This window comes from Anolis sagrei, chromosome 1 (genome assembly GCF_037176765.1).
Source record: "Anolis sagrei isolate rAnoSag1 chromosome 1, rAnoSag1.mat, whole genome shotgun sequence".
Lineage (NCBI taxonomy): Eukaryota > Metazoa > Chordata > Lepidosauria > Squamata > Dactyloidae > Anolis > Anolis sagrei.
This window is the reverse complement of record NC_090021.1, coordinates 321,339,722-321,357,211: the sequence shown is the minus strand read 5'-3', so window position 1 is coordinate 321,357,211 and position 17,490 is coordinate 321,339,722. Positions and strand designations below refer to the sequence as shown.

The 17,490-nt window shown below is 41.2% G+C and overlaps 1 protein-coding gene across 1 annotated transcript in view; it reads left to right on the top strand.

The window, feature by feature from the left end:
• The window catches only part of CCDC85C (coiled-coil domain containing 85C), a 212,911-nt gene extending 198,843 nt beyond the window's left edge, over window positions 1–14,068 (top strand). The window contains exons 5-6 of the mRNA XM_060755694.2: window positions 7,060–7,158; window positions 11,425–14,068. Coding sequence (XP_060611677.1) covers window positions 7,060–7,158; window positions 11,425–11,514 — 189 coding nt within the window. The 3' untranslated portion in view covers window positions 11,515–14,068. The remainder of the gene's footprint in view (window positions 1–7,059; window positions 7,159–11,424) is intronic.
• The last annotated feature ends 3,422 nt before the right edge of the window (window positions 14,069–17,490 follow it).

Here is a 17,490-nt window from a genome sequence, read left to right as displayed (position 1 = left end):
CAAAGATAGGGGAGTTGAAGCAGTCATTCATCAGCATCATTCAGAGTCAAAGGAGCAGAGACCTTTGCTTATTTCATTCACATGCAAGAATGAGGAACTTCAGGAGTCTGAAGTCATTGAGGAGTCATTGAGTCTGCTTGTTCTTCATGGGAAAAAATATGGCATCAGTTCTTTATGCTTCTCACCATCCTTATTATTGTGGCCTGCACTGGAGTTTTACAGCAAAGTTATTTAGAATTATATGAGTTATAGTCCAAAAAAAGTACCTTTTTTTTTTTTGGCTGAGGTGCACCTTTCATCTTTGTGACAGTAGTGTTTTGCACAGCAGTTGAGATCTGGAGTGCTACCCTGAGCAATACTGGAAAGAAAAAAAAAGGAAGAGAGATGAAAACTCCTCACTAAAAACTCTTCTCTTTGAAATGCTATAAAAGGATGATGTACCAAATCCTCTTCTTTGTACTATCCATAGCCTGTGTGTCACACTGATGTATCTGTATCTCACATGCGCCCAGCACTGTTGTTTTCATTATCGAAAGTCTCGGCAATGTGAAAGCCCTTGCAATGTATCAGGCCCCACGGCACTTAGATCATACTTCAAGTTACGATTGTGCGCACAGATACTGAGAAAATATAATACTGTGGAGAGAGAGAATGAGAAAAGGAGGGAGGGAGCTTTCTCCGCTGCCAGAATCTGCTTGTGTTTCTAGGTCCGGAATTCTATTTTTAATAAGGAGGCTACTCACAATGCATTTCATCAAGATGCATTCATGGAGAAAACTGCTGAGCATCTGCCTGACAGTCAGCTTTTACAGGAGGAGTGGGCAAAAGCATGGCTGCGGCTTTGCACATGGCTCCCTGGGGCTGTTTTGATAGTTCCTTGAGACTCCTAACAGCCCCTTTCTAACTTCCCCAAAGGTGAATTTCTACTTCTGGGAAATAATCACCCATTAAATCAATTGCAACCTTTCTCCCTTCTGGCATATTGTTGTTTTTAACATAAAAAATACCAATCTTCCCAAAAGTAGAGGTGTGCTTTCACTCTTGTTTTCTTCTTGTCTTCCATTTTTAGCATCTAACACAACATGGGCTTTAGAGTCACCACAATTACCCAGCTTTGCTTTAAATCACGGGGTATTGGAAATTGTGGAAGGGTAGAGGGGTCACATTTGGGAGCCCTGTACTCTCCACCATACACTCTCTCACAGAGAATATTATTTATTTTGCTCTAAAGGAGGACACTTTTGTCCTTGCGTTTGGACCTTCTTGGAATATATTAGTATTTTAATATTTTAGTATTTTAATATTTTTAAAAATAAGGCGCAATGAGTGAAAGCTATTTCCTGTTCACTTTGTATTTCAGAAAAATCACTCTCTTTGGCTTAAATTGGCCCAGTGATGGCCCAAAATATAATGTAAATGTATTTATTTATTTTTATCCCACTTTTCTCCCATGGGTGGAATTCAAAGCAGCAAACAATGGTTAGTAAAGTAAAGGTTTCCCCCTGACATTAAGCCCAGTCATGTCCGACTCTGAGGGTTGGTACTCATCTCCATTTCTAAGCCGAAGAGCTGGCGTTGTCCATAGACACCTCCAAGGTCATGTGGCCAGCATAACTGCAAGGAGCACCGTTACCTTCCCGCTGGAGCAGTACCTATTGATCTACTCACATTTGCATGTTTTCGAACTGCTATGTTGACAGAAGCTGGGGCTGACGGTGGAAGCTCACGCCGCTCCCCAGATTCAAACCTGCAATCTTTCGGTCAACAAGTTTAGCAGCCCAGCGGTTTAACCCACTGCGCCACAATAGAAATTACATGACACAAAAAACAGAACGACATAAACCCACATAAACAATTTAATAAATTGCACATTACATGAACCATATAAACAAGCTTAATAAATACAACATGTACCATTAAAAATCCCTGGGCCTCAGGCCACTGAGGTTATCTTTAAAAACATTAAACAAAAAAATCCTCGAAACTCCGCTTCTTTAGGCCGTATAAACATTGCCAAGTTTTCTCAATAGCTGGCCTGGTCATTGCCTATTATGGGTTATCAAGAAAGGCCTGATTCCATAGAAAGGTTTTAACTTGTGCAGGAAAGGCCAATATAGAGGGGGCTGATTGCGCCTCTTTGGGAAAAGGGTTCCAGAGCTGCGGAGCCACCACCGAGAAGGCCCTCTATCTCGTTCACACCAGCTACAATTGAGATGGTGGTGGGACCGATTTAAAAGCCACATAAAATTTCACCCTAACTTCTGTTTCTCAGACTACTGTTAAAGCCACAAGAGCAAGAGCCATAGAGTCGACAGCTGCCAACCTTTGCACACAAAGAAATTACCACTGTGAGTCCTGCTTAGTTTGCTACCCTCTTTTCATATCCTGAAATAGGAGCCGGAGTGGCACAATGGGTTAAACCCTTGTGCCGTCTGAACTGCTGACCTGAAGGTTGGCAGTTCAAATCCGCAAGATGGAGTGAGCTCCTATCTGTTAGCTCCAGCTTCTCATATGGGGACATGAGAGAAGCCTCCCACAGGATGGTAACACATCCAGATGTCCCCTGGGCAACGTCCCTGCAGATGGCCAATTCTCTCTTGTAGTTTTTCAAGTCGCTTCTGACACAATTAAAAATATATATATTCTGAAATAGGCTTTGTTGTTATAGTAGCACTATAATGGACAGATATTCAACAGGGATATTTTTTCGTATGGCTCAACCTTGAATCTAATAGGTGCCACATCTTTTTGCAAAATACGACAAAGCCCCGTGCTTATATTTTGCATTTGAAGAATGGGATATGAAGTTAATGTGTAAATCTAATTTACTAGGGAGTTTCATGCTAGCAATAAAATGTGATGGAGCATCTCAGCCTGGATTAGAGGCAACCATTAATTAAGCCAAACAGGCTTGCTGTGTGTATGTAGCCTGTGGAGGCAGCCATCATTTGTCTGGGCATGTGCATCACTGTTTCTGGGCTCGTGCATTGAAATGTGATTGCTCAGGCTATTGAATATCGCAGGCGTGCAAAGGCTGGACGAGCTGGTTCCATATATTCTGCTTCCAGCAGGATCAATAATTAATTGTTGCCTTTCCACCCAGCATCCAGTTTTGTTTATCAGCTGTTAAAACCCTCTTGCTTCTTCTTGTCTCACTAGTCCTCCCCTCCATCGTGCTTTGGATTGAATTATTTTTTGAAAAAACATACCATCGTGCAAACTCATCATCAGTCCAAAATTAATCAGCCAAGTTAGTGGATAGCATGATTTTCAAACTAGGTTAAAGGCCCTAAGAGAATGACCTATTTTTGTAACTGAGACTTTAAACAGGCAGCAGGAAAACGAAACATCACTCCGGTTATAAGCGGTCAAACTGCAGCGCTACAGTGTAAAGTGAAATGTAAGCCTGGGGAAAGGAAAGCTTGCCTGCCTGAATAGCTATATGAATTTACTCAACACTCTCGCAGTGTCTGTGTATTTTAGAACCAAAATGATCAAAATGCACTGCATTGTTCATGCTGGCCACATGACTTTGGAGGTGTCTACGGACAACGCCGACTCTTTGGCTTAGAAATGGAGATGAGCATCAATCCCAAGAATCAGACACAACTGGACTTAATGTCAGGGCAAACCCTTTACCTTTACTTTTCCCTTTGTAATCTGAATTATAATTGGATTGAGGAGAGTATTCTTCTGTGTGTGCTAGTGATGGCTGAGATAAGCTTTTTGACTGAAAATGCTGATCTACTCTGGTCTGTTTTCTCAAATTTTGTTTTTCAAGGTCATCACAGGACCTTTAATAGTAGAAACGTGCTTCATAAAAATTGGCAACCAAACTTATCTAGCAGGAGTTCCAAAGCAGAGTATATAGCAGTGGTTCCCAACCTTTTTTGACCAGTTGACCACTTGACCAGGAACCACTCGCCAACATTAGTACCAAAAGGGTTATGAATCAGTTCTTGGTCAACTTTAAATTCGGTTTGGTTATTTGGGGTTCTGATTCAGAAAATTGCATTGAATAGACCACTTCAGCTCTAGTTTCTGATACAGAACATATGCCATCTAATAGTCACCATCTGCTCCTCGACATAAAATCATATTTAATCATCTAGAGCTGAGGTGGTAGTAGTAATCTTTTGTGGGTAGTCAGCCACTCCCCTCCTGACATCCCCATTGCCTCGGCACTATAAGAGGGTTTCACGAGACTAGTCACTCTTGTTGCCACATGGTTTCAATGCAACAGTTTAGTAACGGTGAGGCCATGGAGCATATTTTCGTTCTTGCGAACCAATGTTGGTCAATGGACCACAGGCTGGGAATCACTGCTATATCAGAGGCCAAGTTGAAGTACTTGTGCCACATAATGAGAAGACAGGAAAGGTTAGAGAAGACCATGATGCTGGGGAAAATGGAAGGAAAAAGGAAGAGGGCCGACCAAGGGCAAGATGGATGGATGGTATCCTTGAAGTGACTGGCTTGACTCTGAAGGAGCTTGGGGTGGTGACAGCTGACAGGGAGCTCTGGCATGGGCTGGTCCATGAGGCCACAAAGATTCGGAAGCGACTGAACGAATGAACAACAGAAACCAGAAACATCCAGAGACTTATGAGTACTTTAGCAAGCTGCCCATCTGCTGCCTGACGCAGTAGCCTCAATCTGCCTATTATTAGATAGAATCTAGACTAGAGCACTCATTATTTAATTTATTGGGTTGTTATCACAACTTTATCCCATAAGTTGTATTCAAGGCATCTTACAGTGAACACATACAAGCAAAACACATGGGCTGGGATCCTATAGTGTCAAACAGCTAAGAAGGAAATTTTTCAGTATCTCCCTAGGCTGGCAGAAGTGTGCTATCTCCTGAGTCAACCATTCAGCATATACCTCCAACCAGAAGCCAGCATTTTTCCTCAGGGACTGGCTCTTAAAGGGTGCTCAGAGCAGAGAGCCTATGGGAGAGCCTATTGTTGTAAACCACCTTGAGTCCCCCAGGGTTGAGAAAGGCAGTATATAAATAAATAAATAAATAAATAAATAAATAAATAAATAAAATGGGGGGGCTGGCTTGGGAACTCATCTGCATCTGTTTGATGGGTGATCCATGTAGTGTCCTTACTTTGCAGCTCTCTAAAAGCTAGACAATGAAGAAATGGGCTACAGCTTTGACTGGATACTAGGGCTGACAGGTGAAATAAAGGACAAAGTCTCCTGTTCGTTTAATGCAGGGGTTCAGGGGCAAGGAGTCTTTCTCTTCCCTACACTCTCCTGATAGGTCACACCTCCACATTTCAGAATGCCAAAACTGGCATAACCTCATTTCCACCTGTCATTTTGGCCAATTTTTGACTAATTGGGTTGCTGTAAATTTTTCGAGAAGTTCACAACCTCTGAGGATGCCTGCCATAGATGCAGTTGAAACGTCAGGAGAGAATGCTTCCGGAACATGGTCATACAGCTCAAAAAACTTATTGCAACCCAGTGATTCTGGCCATGAAAGCCTTCAACAATATTTTGACTAATTTTTTTGTTAATCTGTTGTAGTTGGAAAAAATCAAACTACAACTTACTTTGGCTGTTTTGGATGGTTTTGACTGGTTTGGAGGGAGAAATGCTCCAGAACCAGCACAATTTAAAAAGGGCAAGGCTGGTAGCTTTGGGGAGGCTTGGTGGTGGGTGGTGGGTAAAGCTTCGAAGGGCTTTATGTGGTCCATGCGCTATGCCTTGCCAAACCCTGCTTTCATAGTTGTGTAGAAGAGGGAATTTCATCAAGTGTTGATTGTAATCTCCTGAAATTCCCTTTTCTTCACCACCATGAAAGGGGACAGGAAAGGTGTCTTTTGTTTCACTGGCAACTCTACTGGAGGCACACTCTAGGCCATCCTGTTGGCTTTTTGACAAATGTGAAGATCTCAAAGCCTGGGCAAGTTCTTATGCGGTAATACTTACTTCCCGATAGCCTGACCCAAGTCATATTATAGTTTCCCAACTAGTAACTTAACATTTAACTTACAGAGTTTAATCAACTGAAAATTCTTAACAAGTTCTAATTGTGCGTATTCAGATAGGAATGGCCAGTCTCTACCTCACACCAACATTATTTGGGCAGGGGGAGCTGAAATGATCTATATAACTTACTAAATATCAAGTCTCCCTTATGTGAATCCAAATTCCCCCAATATTTAAAACCTTTTGTTGCCAGTCACCCAAGATGGAGCCCCCGGTGGCGCAGCGGGTTAAACCCCTGTGCTGGCAGGACTGAAGTCCGACAGGTCGCAGGTTCGAATCTGGGGAGAGGCGGATGAGCTCCCTCTGTCAGCTTCAGCTCCCCAAGCGGGGACATGAGAGAAGCCTCCCACAAGGATAATAAAAACATCAAATCATCCTGGCGTCCCCTGGGCAACGTCCTTGCAGATGGCCAATTCTCTCACACCAGAAGCGACTTGCAGTTTCTCAAGCCACTCCTGACATGACAAAAAAAAAAAAAAACCAAGACATTGCAGAATTAAAAAATCATAAGGCTTATGAGCCCAAGCATTTCAGATAAGGGAGATTTAATCTCTAACTGCAAATAGTGATTTCATCTGTGTTTCTGATTTTTTTTAATGGTAGAAACTCTATAACCTAATTGCTGTATGTTCAGGGACTTACAAAAGGGAGGTGGTTTGCACTGTAGCTCCTTGAATTCTCCAGCCTGCATGGTAACGCCATATTGACTGTGGGATGTAGGAGCTCTACTTCAAAAAAGGCATTTTTCCAAGCTCTGAGTCTTCTTGACATATGTCTCTGTGTTTTTAATGTTGGAAGCAGATCATATGCTTTTCTTGAACTCTCTTAATATCAGCTGCTTGTTGGGCAGTCTTCCATAATGCTTTACTAGCACATTCTACTTTTCCACGCTTTTTCTCTTTTCCTTATGTTATGTGTACATGTAGAAATGGTACTGTTCACCCTGCCAGGCAAGCTGAAGATAAGATGGTCACATCATCAGAGGCCTTAATGATATATCACTGTGCGACATCATGTTTATAATTTCATGTCCATTATGTTTGTCTATAGGTCCTTGAAGTCCATGAGAATTTGGACAGGCAAATACAAGAAAACTATGAAGAAGACCTGAGTGAAAAGGAGAAAGCAATTGTTCGTGAAATGTGCAATGTAATGAATCCATTTTCACAGTCTTTCATCTTTCAAGTTTTCTAGTTGTGGCATTAATGTTGTCAGATATCTTGCAGGGTCTGTGCTCTCTGTGTAAGCTTATTCGCTTCTAGTCTTTGTAAGGTGTGGAGAATTTTGGTTTCTCAAGAAACTAGAGTGTAATCCTGTAAATACCTACTCAGAAGTGAGACTGACAAGGTTTAATAGAATTAGTTTCAGATAGAATTATATAGGATGGTAACCTGACTTATTAGGATGGACTAGAACCAATAGATGGTGAGTCTGTTGGTTCTAGTCTATCCTTTAACATACACAAAGGCTTATGCGCTGAAGGTCCCACAGCAACAATGGCTGTAGCAATGCTCCTGCCCTAGACTTGCTTGTTTAGCTATCATTTAAACTATTTGAGATCCCCATCCCATCATGAGATCTCAGGACAGGAAAGAGATAAAACAATATAAACTATCTCAAAAAATCCACCTTAAAATCAACAACAAATTTAAACTCATTAAAAATATGGTAAGCAATCCAAACAAGCAAAATGTGTTTAAAACGTGTGCATGCTTAGAAATATGAAATATTAGACTGCAAGGATAATATAGTCCAGCTGCTTGCCTTGCAGGAATCCTGAACGATGTCCATCCAATTGCTGTTTAGACACCTCCAATGACAGAGATAATATACTACAAATTTGTAGGGCATAATAATCATACAGTGTATTGTCGAAGGCTTTCATGGCCGGAATCACTGGGTTGTTGTAGGTTTTTTGGGGCTATAATAATATGCTGTGTCCAGGTTGGTTCATCAGGTGCTCTGCTATGGCCACCAAGAAAATCCAACAAATGCTGCGTTCAGCAAAGGACAAGAGGGATTCTCTCACTTTTGCAGGAGTCTACCATATACCATGCAGCTGTGGACAAGTCTACATAGGGACCACCAAACACAGCATTGCCCTAACACGAATTAAGGAACATGAAAGGCACTGCAGACTACTTCAACCAGAGAAGTCGGCCATAGCAGAGCACCTGATCAACCAACCTGGACACAGCATATTATTTGAGAACACAGAAATGCTGGACCACTCTAACAATCACCATGTCGGACTATACAGAGAAGCCATTGAAATCCATAAGCATGTGGACAATTTCAACAGAAAGGAAGAAACCATGAAAATGAACAAAATCTGGCGACCAGTATTAAAAAAAACTCTAAAATTAAAACAGCAAAACAGCAGAGGGAAAACAATCAGGGACATCTAATCACCTCTCAACAAAAGATTGCTTCAGGCACTGCCAGGCTATCAAATGCTAATCAAGGTGGTCAGTTGAAACATTCACACCTAGCTCCAGCAGACAAGAGTTCCTTGTCCCACCCTAGTCTTTCCATAGATATATCAACCCATTTTCCTAGTTCCAACAGACCTCACTACCTATGAGGATGCTTGCCAGAGGCAGGCGAAACGTCAGGAGAGAATGCCTCTAGAACATGGCCATATAGCCCGAAACAACCTACAGCAACCCAAACATACAGTGCTTCTACCATTTATGGTAGAAAAGCAACATTCCTGAAGCTGGTTAAATTTAGACGCCTTTGCTTGAAAAACCACTAATAGTTGTGCCATGCAAATACTGTGGGTTTGTAGAGTGCCATGAGCCAGAAGTGAAGCGTGTGGAACAAAGAAGCCCGAACTTCTTTGAGATCACTGTGATGAACTTGAAGTGTCTATCATCCAAAGAACAAAGCATTTCAGAGGTGTGTCCCAGAAAACCACTGTGAAACTTTTCCGGTTAAACCCAGGTGGTTTTCTGAGGCTCAGCAGGACATTGCATGTGCTATATTTAATCCCTTATAGGGCATGAGGCATTGTGAAGTATGCTCTGTTGTTCAACAATGGAATCAAGTTATCTTTTGAAATAGAAATAGCATTCAGAGAGAATGAAAGCACTGTGGCTGAAAATCCAGCTTCTTCAAAACTAAAAAAACAACCTGGGAAAAATGAGACTTTACACCAAAATCAATTTTCTGGAACACTACATTGGCACTTGGTATCTTTTAGTATCTTACCAAACTCACCTTGGTCCATCTGGTCCAAGATTGGGGCAGGCGGTTGGAGATATTCCTCTCATGTAGGCAGGCACACACAGTAATAGTAGAATCGCCTCGAGTGGATTAAAAAACAGAACATAAACATTTTTCATAAGATTCTATAATTAATTCTACAATTGGCCTTCCACATTTCTGTGTTTGATTACTCACAGATTAGATTAATATGTTATCTGTAGGAATCTCTAGGTCCTTCAGAGTAATTCCATACTCTGTTGGAAGTTGACCATAACCACAGCAAATGTAGAAGGCTAAGAGTATTTCATAATACTGTTGTGGTATTTATCATACAATTAAAAATATAACTTGTCAGATGCTTTTTAAGTTTACATTTTAATATTTAATCATATTTTAGGATCAAAAAACTAATCTGTAAAAGAGGTGTGCCCCTCAAAGATCAATATATTATTATTATTATTATCATTATTATTATTATTATTATTATTATTATTATTATTATTATTATTATTTGCGGTATTTGTATACCACCCTTCTCAACCCTGAAGGGCTGTTCACAGTGTTAGCAACAATTCAATGCTGTGCCTAGTTGGCCTAATGGTAGCATCTATCTAAGAGGCACATAATGTCTCTCAAGAGATAACATGTCATTTTTGGATTGCAATCCCCAAATTGCAAAGGAGCCCCCAATGGTACAATAAGTCCTGGCAGGACTGCTGACCAAAAGGTTGATGGTTTAAATCCAGGGAATGGGCGAGCTCTCATCTGGCAGCTCCAGCTTCTCATGCGAGGACATGAGAGAAGCCTCCCACATAATGGACAAGGTCCTTGCAGACAGACAATTCTCTCACACCACAAGTGACTTGCAATTTCTCAAGTTGCTTCTGCCACAAAAAGAATCCCCCAATGTTCAAGGCATCCTGGTTGATGTCTTGGTTGGCTAGAAGATTCTGGGATTTGTATTCTCAAAAAGAACCAATACCAGTCTTGACACCACACATTTACAGGTGCATACCTGCTACAACAACACTCAGGGAAGGTAATTCAATTCCTGTTGCTCACCAGCATCCGACCTGTCCCTGAACTCAACTTCTGAGCTGCATTTATGGCTTGATACCATTACCTAAGGCCTGTCTGTAGTTCTAATTTCAGGAGGCTTTAATAAGATCAACAAATCGTGTAAGTCTATCTTGGTAGCTGATTGCCACCTAGTGTGGCACAGTGGGAACTCACATCTCAAATCCGACTGAATTTCCTGGCATATTTCAGCTACAACAGGGCTTGAGATGTGAGTCTTTTAATTGAAAAAAAAAAAACAGAAAACAATGGGGGGATTTCCCCCCAACACATACTTTGTCCCCTAGAGTCTTCTTTTCCCCCAAAAATGGATGATGAAATATTTTCTTTAAAAATAATAAATTGAATATTTAAGACAAGGTGTTCATATATTTATTCCTCTCTATATTATTGCAAAACAAGCTAGGAGACAAAATAATTTTATTTCTTTTGATGGTTTCTTCTGTTCCTGTTTTCTGGCTATGTGCATGTCTTTCCAGATGTCTCACCTAGTTGAGGCCCGTTTGGCTCTATCTGTAAGAGAATATAAAATGTTAGCAAGTAAATTCAATTTTTTTTCTTGGCAAGTGGTATTTTTAATACATCAAAAAACCAAAAGCACATATCTCTTGGAATCACTAGATTCCTCAATGTGTTCTATGGTCAATTTCCACAAGAAGTTGACAATAGAATTTTGTCGGAAGACCTACGGAGAAAATAGTAATCAAATTTTAGAATAATTAATTCTGTGAATGCTTAATCTGCAAAAATTAAAAGACATCTGTAAATATAAATAAAATTGTTTGGGTTACCGTTTATCATCATGGCAATAATGCCACAAGCATGAGCATGCAGCATAGCTGAAAACAGAGCATTTAGCTGCAATGCAGGGTCCCAGCCTATCATTTTGTTCCAAACTAAGTTATACATAACCCATGTTATGTTTATAAAGCAATGAAGTGACTGTCAATCCATAAAGAGTGCTAATACTTTGGTTTTTTTCCCCAGTTTTTCTGAAGATATCTATTTTTTCCTTGAAAAAATTATGTTTCTTTAATGGCTTCAACATTTTTGGGAAATGACTATCTGTGATAGATTTGATACCACCTTTCAAATCTCAAACCTGTATTTTACTCCATTTGCTTTCAGGTGGTCTGGCGGAAACTAGGTGATGCTGCAAGCTCCAAGCCATCCATCCGGCAACATCTTTCGGGTAACCAGTTCAAGGGCCCTTTGTAAGAAGCCTCACACCACAAGACTGGGAGTGGAAAGAATGAGATGAACAAGGACTTCTCTGCCTCTAGCTGCCACAGCCGTCTCTCCTGCTGACCCCCAGCCCTGTACCTGTTCATAGTGTAAATAAGGCAGCTCAAGGCCTAGGTAGTAGGCTGACCTGATTCAGAACAACGCTATGTGGGTTAATAACAATCCTCTAGTGGCCCATTTGTGTCACTTGTATTGTAGTGGGGAAATCACCCCAAGCCTGCTTTATTGTATGGTCATGTGTAGAAATACCCAAACCTAAGTGAATTTCTAGGAGGAGAAAGAAACAAGGAGCCCCTACCTGTGGAAGATTTACACTTTTTTCGTTTGTGCCGATGTGTGGACCGGCACCACACCAGCTCCCTGCAGCTTGCTTTTGTGGAAAGACTGAGGAAAACTGCAAGTATACTTGTTGTTTCCATGCCTATTGAGAAGAACATTTTTGTCGTTTGGCTGGTCCCAAAATGCCACAGCTTTCTAAGGACTGGTCCCATAATGCTGCCGCTTACATGTCACCATGATGATAGCTTTTCTCTGGTTCAGAGGTGGAAAAATGCACCTCCCAGAGACAAGTCCCAGTATTCCTTACCATTCCTTCTGGAATTTACATTCCAACAATGTCTTGAGAGCTACTCCATACCAACCTCTGCTCTATGGAAGCAATCTTTGATTATTTTGTTGTTGCCTGCAGGGATAAATAATTAGAGGAGACTTCTCACTGGAGCAGAAGAAAACAAACATTATTCCACAGTAGTGGAATGTCCTGAAGTGCTGCAGGGGAATTCGTCTGTGTAGAAAAACACATGGGCTTCTTTGCACAAAACCTGTGCTGAGACTGCTGACTTAGTTATGAATGTTTAACTCAATATCATCTCCTGGCCCAACACTCCTGATGTACTTCAACAGCCAGCAGCATTGAGTCATTATTCAATGAAGCTCTGTTCTTCAGGGGATTGGGATGCAGTAGAATGGTATTTTCATTCCCCTCTTTCTAGCAAAATCTGCATTGTGAAGAGTTACAGCAGGGATCCTGTTTCCGATTGCCACAACCTTTCTTGCTTGTAGAAAGGAGATGTAAACATCATCCCTCTCTGTGACCTGATTGCCAGTAGAACAGACCACCATTACACAATGCAGCTGCTTAGAATCATAGAATCGTAGAATCATAGAGTTGGAAGAGACCTCATGGGCCATCCAGTCCAACCCCCTGCCAAGAATCAGGAATATTGCATTCAAAGCACACCTGACAGATGACCATCCAGCCTCTAGATCCTACACCACACTCTGGGGCAGAGAGTTCCGCTGCTGAATGGCTCTCACAGTCAGGAAGTTTTTCCTAATGTTCAGATGGAATCTCCTTTCTTATAGTTTGAAGCCATTGTTCCGTGTCCTAGTCTCTGGGGCAGCAGAAAACAAGCTTGCTCCCTCCTCTCTGTGACTTCCCCTCACATACATGGCTATCATGTCTCCTCTCAGCATTCTCTTATTCAGGCTAAACATGCCCAGCTCTTTAAGCCGCTCCTCATAGGGCTTGTTCTCCAAACCCTTGATCATTTTAGTCGCCCTTCTCTGGACACATCTAGCTTGTCAATATCTCTCTTCAATTCTGGTGCCCCCAGAACAGGACACAATATTCCAGGTGTGGTCTAACCAAGGCGGAATAGAGAGGGAGCATGACTTCCCTGGATCTAAACATTATACTCCTATTGATGCAGGCCAAAATCCCATTGGCTTTTTTTGCTGCCGCATCACATTGTTGGCTCATGTTTAACTTGTTGTCCACAAGGACCCCAAGATCTTTTTCACACGTGTTGCTCTCTGTGGTTAAGAGGGCAAGCAAAGGAGAAAGAGGAGGCTGTACTGAAATTAGGTTGCTACTCAAACCTGGATCCCACATTTACTAGGCTTCTGTAGTTGTATCAAAGTGTTTCAGGAAGTGGAGCTAAACCTATCAAAGAAGTTATGTTCTCCATAGCTGTTTACATGACAGAGTTTGGAATGCTATATTTTGTATTCTGACTCAGATGTGTTAGTGGGAGTCAAGGGAAGAAACTAAAGACAATGTTTGTTGTAGTTGTAGGTTCATAACTGCTCCATATCCAGCCATTCAGGACCATGACATTAGTGCCATGACCACAAATGTGCCCTCCTTGATCTACCTTAATAGCTAGCAGCTGCTTCCAACAGTGAACGTCTGTTCTGCTGGTGATCGGAGTGCAGCAAAATGACTTATCCAGCCCTCTCCCATCTGTAATCTCCAGTGTGATGAGGAGTTGTAAATGAGATCCTGCTTCTGATTGTTGCAGCTAACATTGGGTGGCAGGAGGAGATTTGGAAATACCTTGTAGGGTCCTAATCACTAGTGGTATGGCATCTAGTACATTGCTTGATGTGACTGCTCTATTAAGGTAGGTTTGGGGAGTAAGGTAGATGAAATGTAGTTACACATTCATAACTAAATCTGTCATGTAGGTTCTCAGCAAATGTTTCCACGTTTTGCAAAAGGTACGCGATTTCAGCCTTTCCTTCATGACACACAAAAATGCCTGCTTCTTCATCAAGGTTATTTGTATTCTCAGATGTTGGCTATATATGGAGGAAATGCTGTGTGAGTCTTTCTTCTTGCCTGCTTCTTTTTCATACCACGAACAAATGTTTGCTATGCCAGCCAGCACTATAATTTTGTCCTGATCTGACATTGCAAAGAATGAGAGGCAATGTGTTTTCTCCCACCACTGTATTCTCATTGAAAGAATATAATTGAATGGGTAATTTGAAACTGTAAAGTGTAGAAATAGCCATTCCAGCTATACAAAGGAAGAAGCTGATTCTTCAGAAAAGTTGCTGCTACCATTGAACCATCTGATGAAATGCTTTGTAGAATATAATAGCTGATCTTTTTATGACACACAAGCAGCGCCTTTGCAATCTGCCAAAGACTTTGCTTACTTTTCGCAGGCTCCTCTCATCTCATCACATACTTTTCCTTGTCTTAAAAGTGGATAGCGTAAATCAGAATGACATTTGTGTAAAATAATTCTTATAAAGAGAGGCTGTAATGCAGTGGCTCTCAACCTGTGAATTCCCAGATGTTTTGGCCTTCAACTCCCCGAAATCCTGGTTAACTGGCTGAGATTTCTGGGAGTTGTAGGCCAAAACACGTGGGGACCCACAGGTTGAGAACCACTGCTGTAATGGATCATGGTTAAAGCTTGTTCTTTGGACATTTGCATTTGTGTTTTGTAATTAGTGTGAAGATGTTGCAGCTTCAAGATTTTGCAGCCTGGTCTCATAGAATATGAGCTATGGTGCTTTTAGGTGGTTCAGTTAGTTGGACCTGTTTCTATTGGATGCCCTTATACAGGGTTTCTTTCTGTACCCACCTAGTTCTTCAACCAATATAGAACTGGAAAGTTTATTTAGGAGCTTTCTAGTATACTTTTTAAGCAGAACTTGGAAACTCCAATTTAGGGGGCCTCTAGGCTATGTTGGCTGGACCATTAGGGAACTTCTACTATCTACCCAAAATAAACTTTTCCAATCTGTGCTCGCAATAATTTCCACTTTATTAAAGCCACTTCCCTGAAAATCTTTCTCTCTTTCATTGCTCCTATCTTCCTTCTGAGTTTCTGTAACCAATATTGAGTGCCCTAAAACCATTGCCAGACCCAGTTCTTCCCACCTGTTTCCAATAGCTGTTTCCAAACTGGACCCTTAACTTGTTTGGAACTAATACAGATAAGGGTCTTTATCCTTAACATGATTTTAGAAGTGCTCCTTCAACTATTAAAAAATGTCTGCTTGCCATAGCAATTATCGTCATCATCATCTGCACATCTTTCATTTACAGTTCTTTGGATGTTGAAATGTAAGCCTAAGCTTCATTTGCAAATCTGATTACTGAGTCAGCAGTCATTGAGAAAGCCCTGTTGTGTGAATAAAAAATAGGTAACTATCAAGGAACAAGCATTCCCCTTACATCTGATCCTGAGAGTATGAATATAATATGGAACACTGAGTGGAAAGCTGTAAATAGGTTGTCACCCTTTCTCCATCCCATGTATTTAAATGAGGGATGTGCAAACTTTGGCCCTATAATACAATTTAGGGGAGTAATGAGAAAGGCATGGACCTCAAAAACTATCATTTTTCTCTGGTGATCAGTCTTATGAGGCAGAGAGGAACTGGAGTCAAATGATATATTATGAAACACAGTTTAACCACTGCTGGTTTAAATAGGTCTCCCACTGGCATGACTTACTTTGAAGTCATGGAACTTGTCTGAACATGGGTACTACTGAACCAACCAAAGCAGATTCAGATGAATGGGGCTACCTCCTCAGGAAATGAAACTGCCACAGCTGATGGGGCATTTATGCTCTTTAGATGGTTCAGAGCTTGAAAATAGTTTTTTTTTAAAGAGTAGAACTCCCAGAATCCCACAGCCGGCATGATGAGGATTATTTTGGGAGATGGAGTCTCATTGGAGGACATTTTCAAGTTCTGGTTAGATGTAATTTTAACTTGTTTTAAGTATACATTTTAAATATAAATTGTGAAGACAGAAATCTCAGGTTTATGGTCAATACAAGTGCAGGTAACAGGATCCTGAACTGGCTGCATTTACCGGAGGCTTCGGGACTCTATCATTGACCTTTCAGAGAAAGGACAATAGTGTTCGGAATTCACTAGTAGCTGTGTTGACTATATGGCTCATTGACTTTTGCGATGTGTGTCACAGCGCAAAAGAGACACCACAATGTTTAGACAGTTTATGATAAGTGGTGGCCACATGCCACAAAGCATGCTTTGATGCAGCTCCTAAAATGTGTGTATTACAAGCATTGTATGACATTAATTCTGATCACTGCAACAAACACTAGGTAAATATGGCAAAAAGGTCACTAGATAAATATAGTCTTGTTTCTCTTTCGACCAGCAGACAATTTAGATGCAATAAATATAATGATTTCACTAGTGTGGAAGAAAGTGAGACTCAGCTCTTCCATACACAGACAGTCAACCATCACACAGTGTTTTACTATGAGAACGTAACTGAAAACTAAGACTGCAACAATTTGGAGGAGTGATGAGAAACATGTGACTCTCTAGATATGGTGGACTGCAGTTCCTATTGTCCATCACTAATGAATTCGGCAATACTAGCTGGGAGATCAAATGGTCCCCATTTCAGTGAGGATGGGAAATGACCAGTTTTTAAGAACTGAAAAACACTGGCATTTCCCCTTGTTGGGCATGCTTATCCCTTCCTTCACTGCCATTAGTCAAGATTTGCTAGACTTTTTGAAAATGACACCATACAAGCATTGAAAAGCTAGTTCGCCAGGCTGAGGCCATATGTTTATTGACAACAGTGCCACTGTTGACCCAGTGGCATCGTGTAGTTTGTTACACTCAATTGACAACCAATACACTCATTGGTTCCTATGCATTCCCCCCTTTTCCTCACACTCTTCTATATCTCTGCATCCTTTCCTTCTGGTGTTTGAAGATTTAGGTAGTCATGCCTTGATCCATCTAGATCAGTGGTTCTCAACCTGAGGGTCACTGGGTGTTTTGGCCTATAACTCCCAGAAATCCTAGGCAGTTTACCAGATGTTAGGATTTCTGGGAGTTGAAGGCCAAAACATCTGGGGACTCACAGGTTGAGAACCACTGGTCTAGATGCTGAAGCATTTTAATGAGGGCTGTGATTGTCCTCTGGAATGACGGGGAGCCTTTTTAAATAATAAGGAGCAGAATTTATGGAACCCAATATTTATTCCAAACAATACCAATCTGTTTATTAAGTTAGGCAGTTGTTTTTACAGTACTGTTCCATGCTGGGAGGAAACCAATGGACCAGTAAAAATTGAATCTTCATTCATCACAGATCCAGAAAGCACTTCAATAGGCTTTGAGGCAACAATGAAAGTGGACTGAGTACAGGTC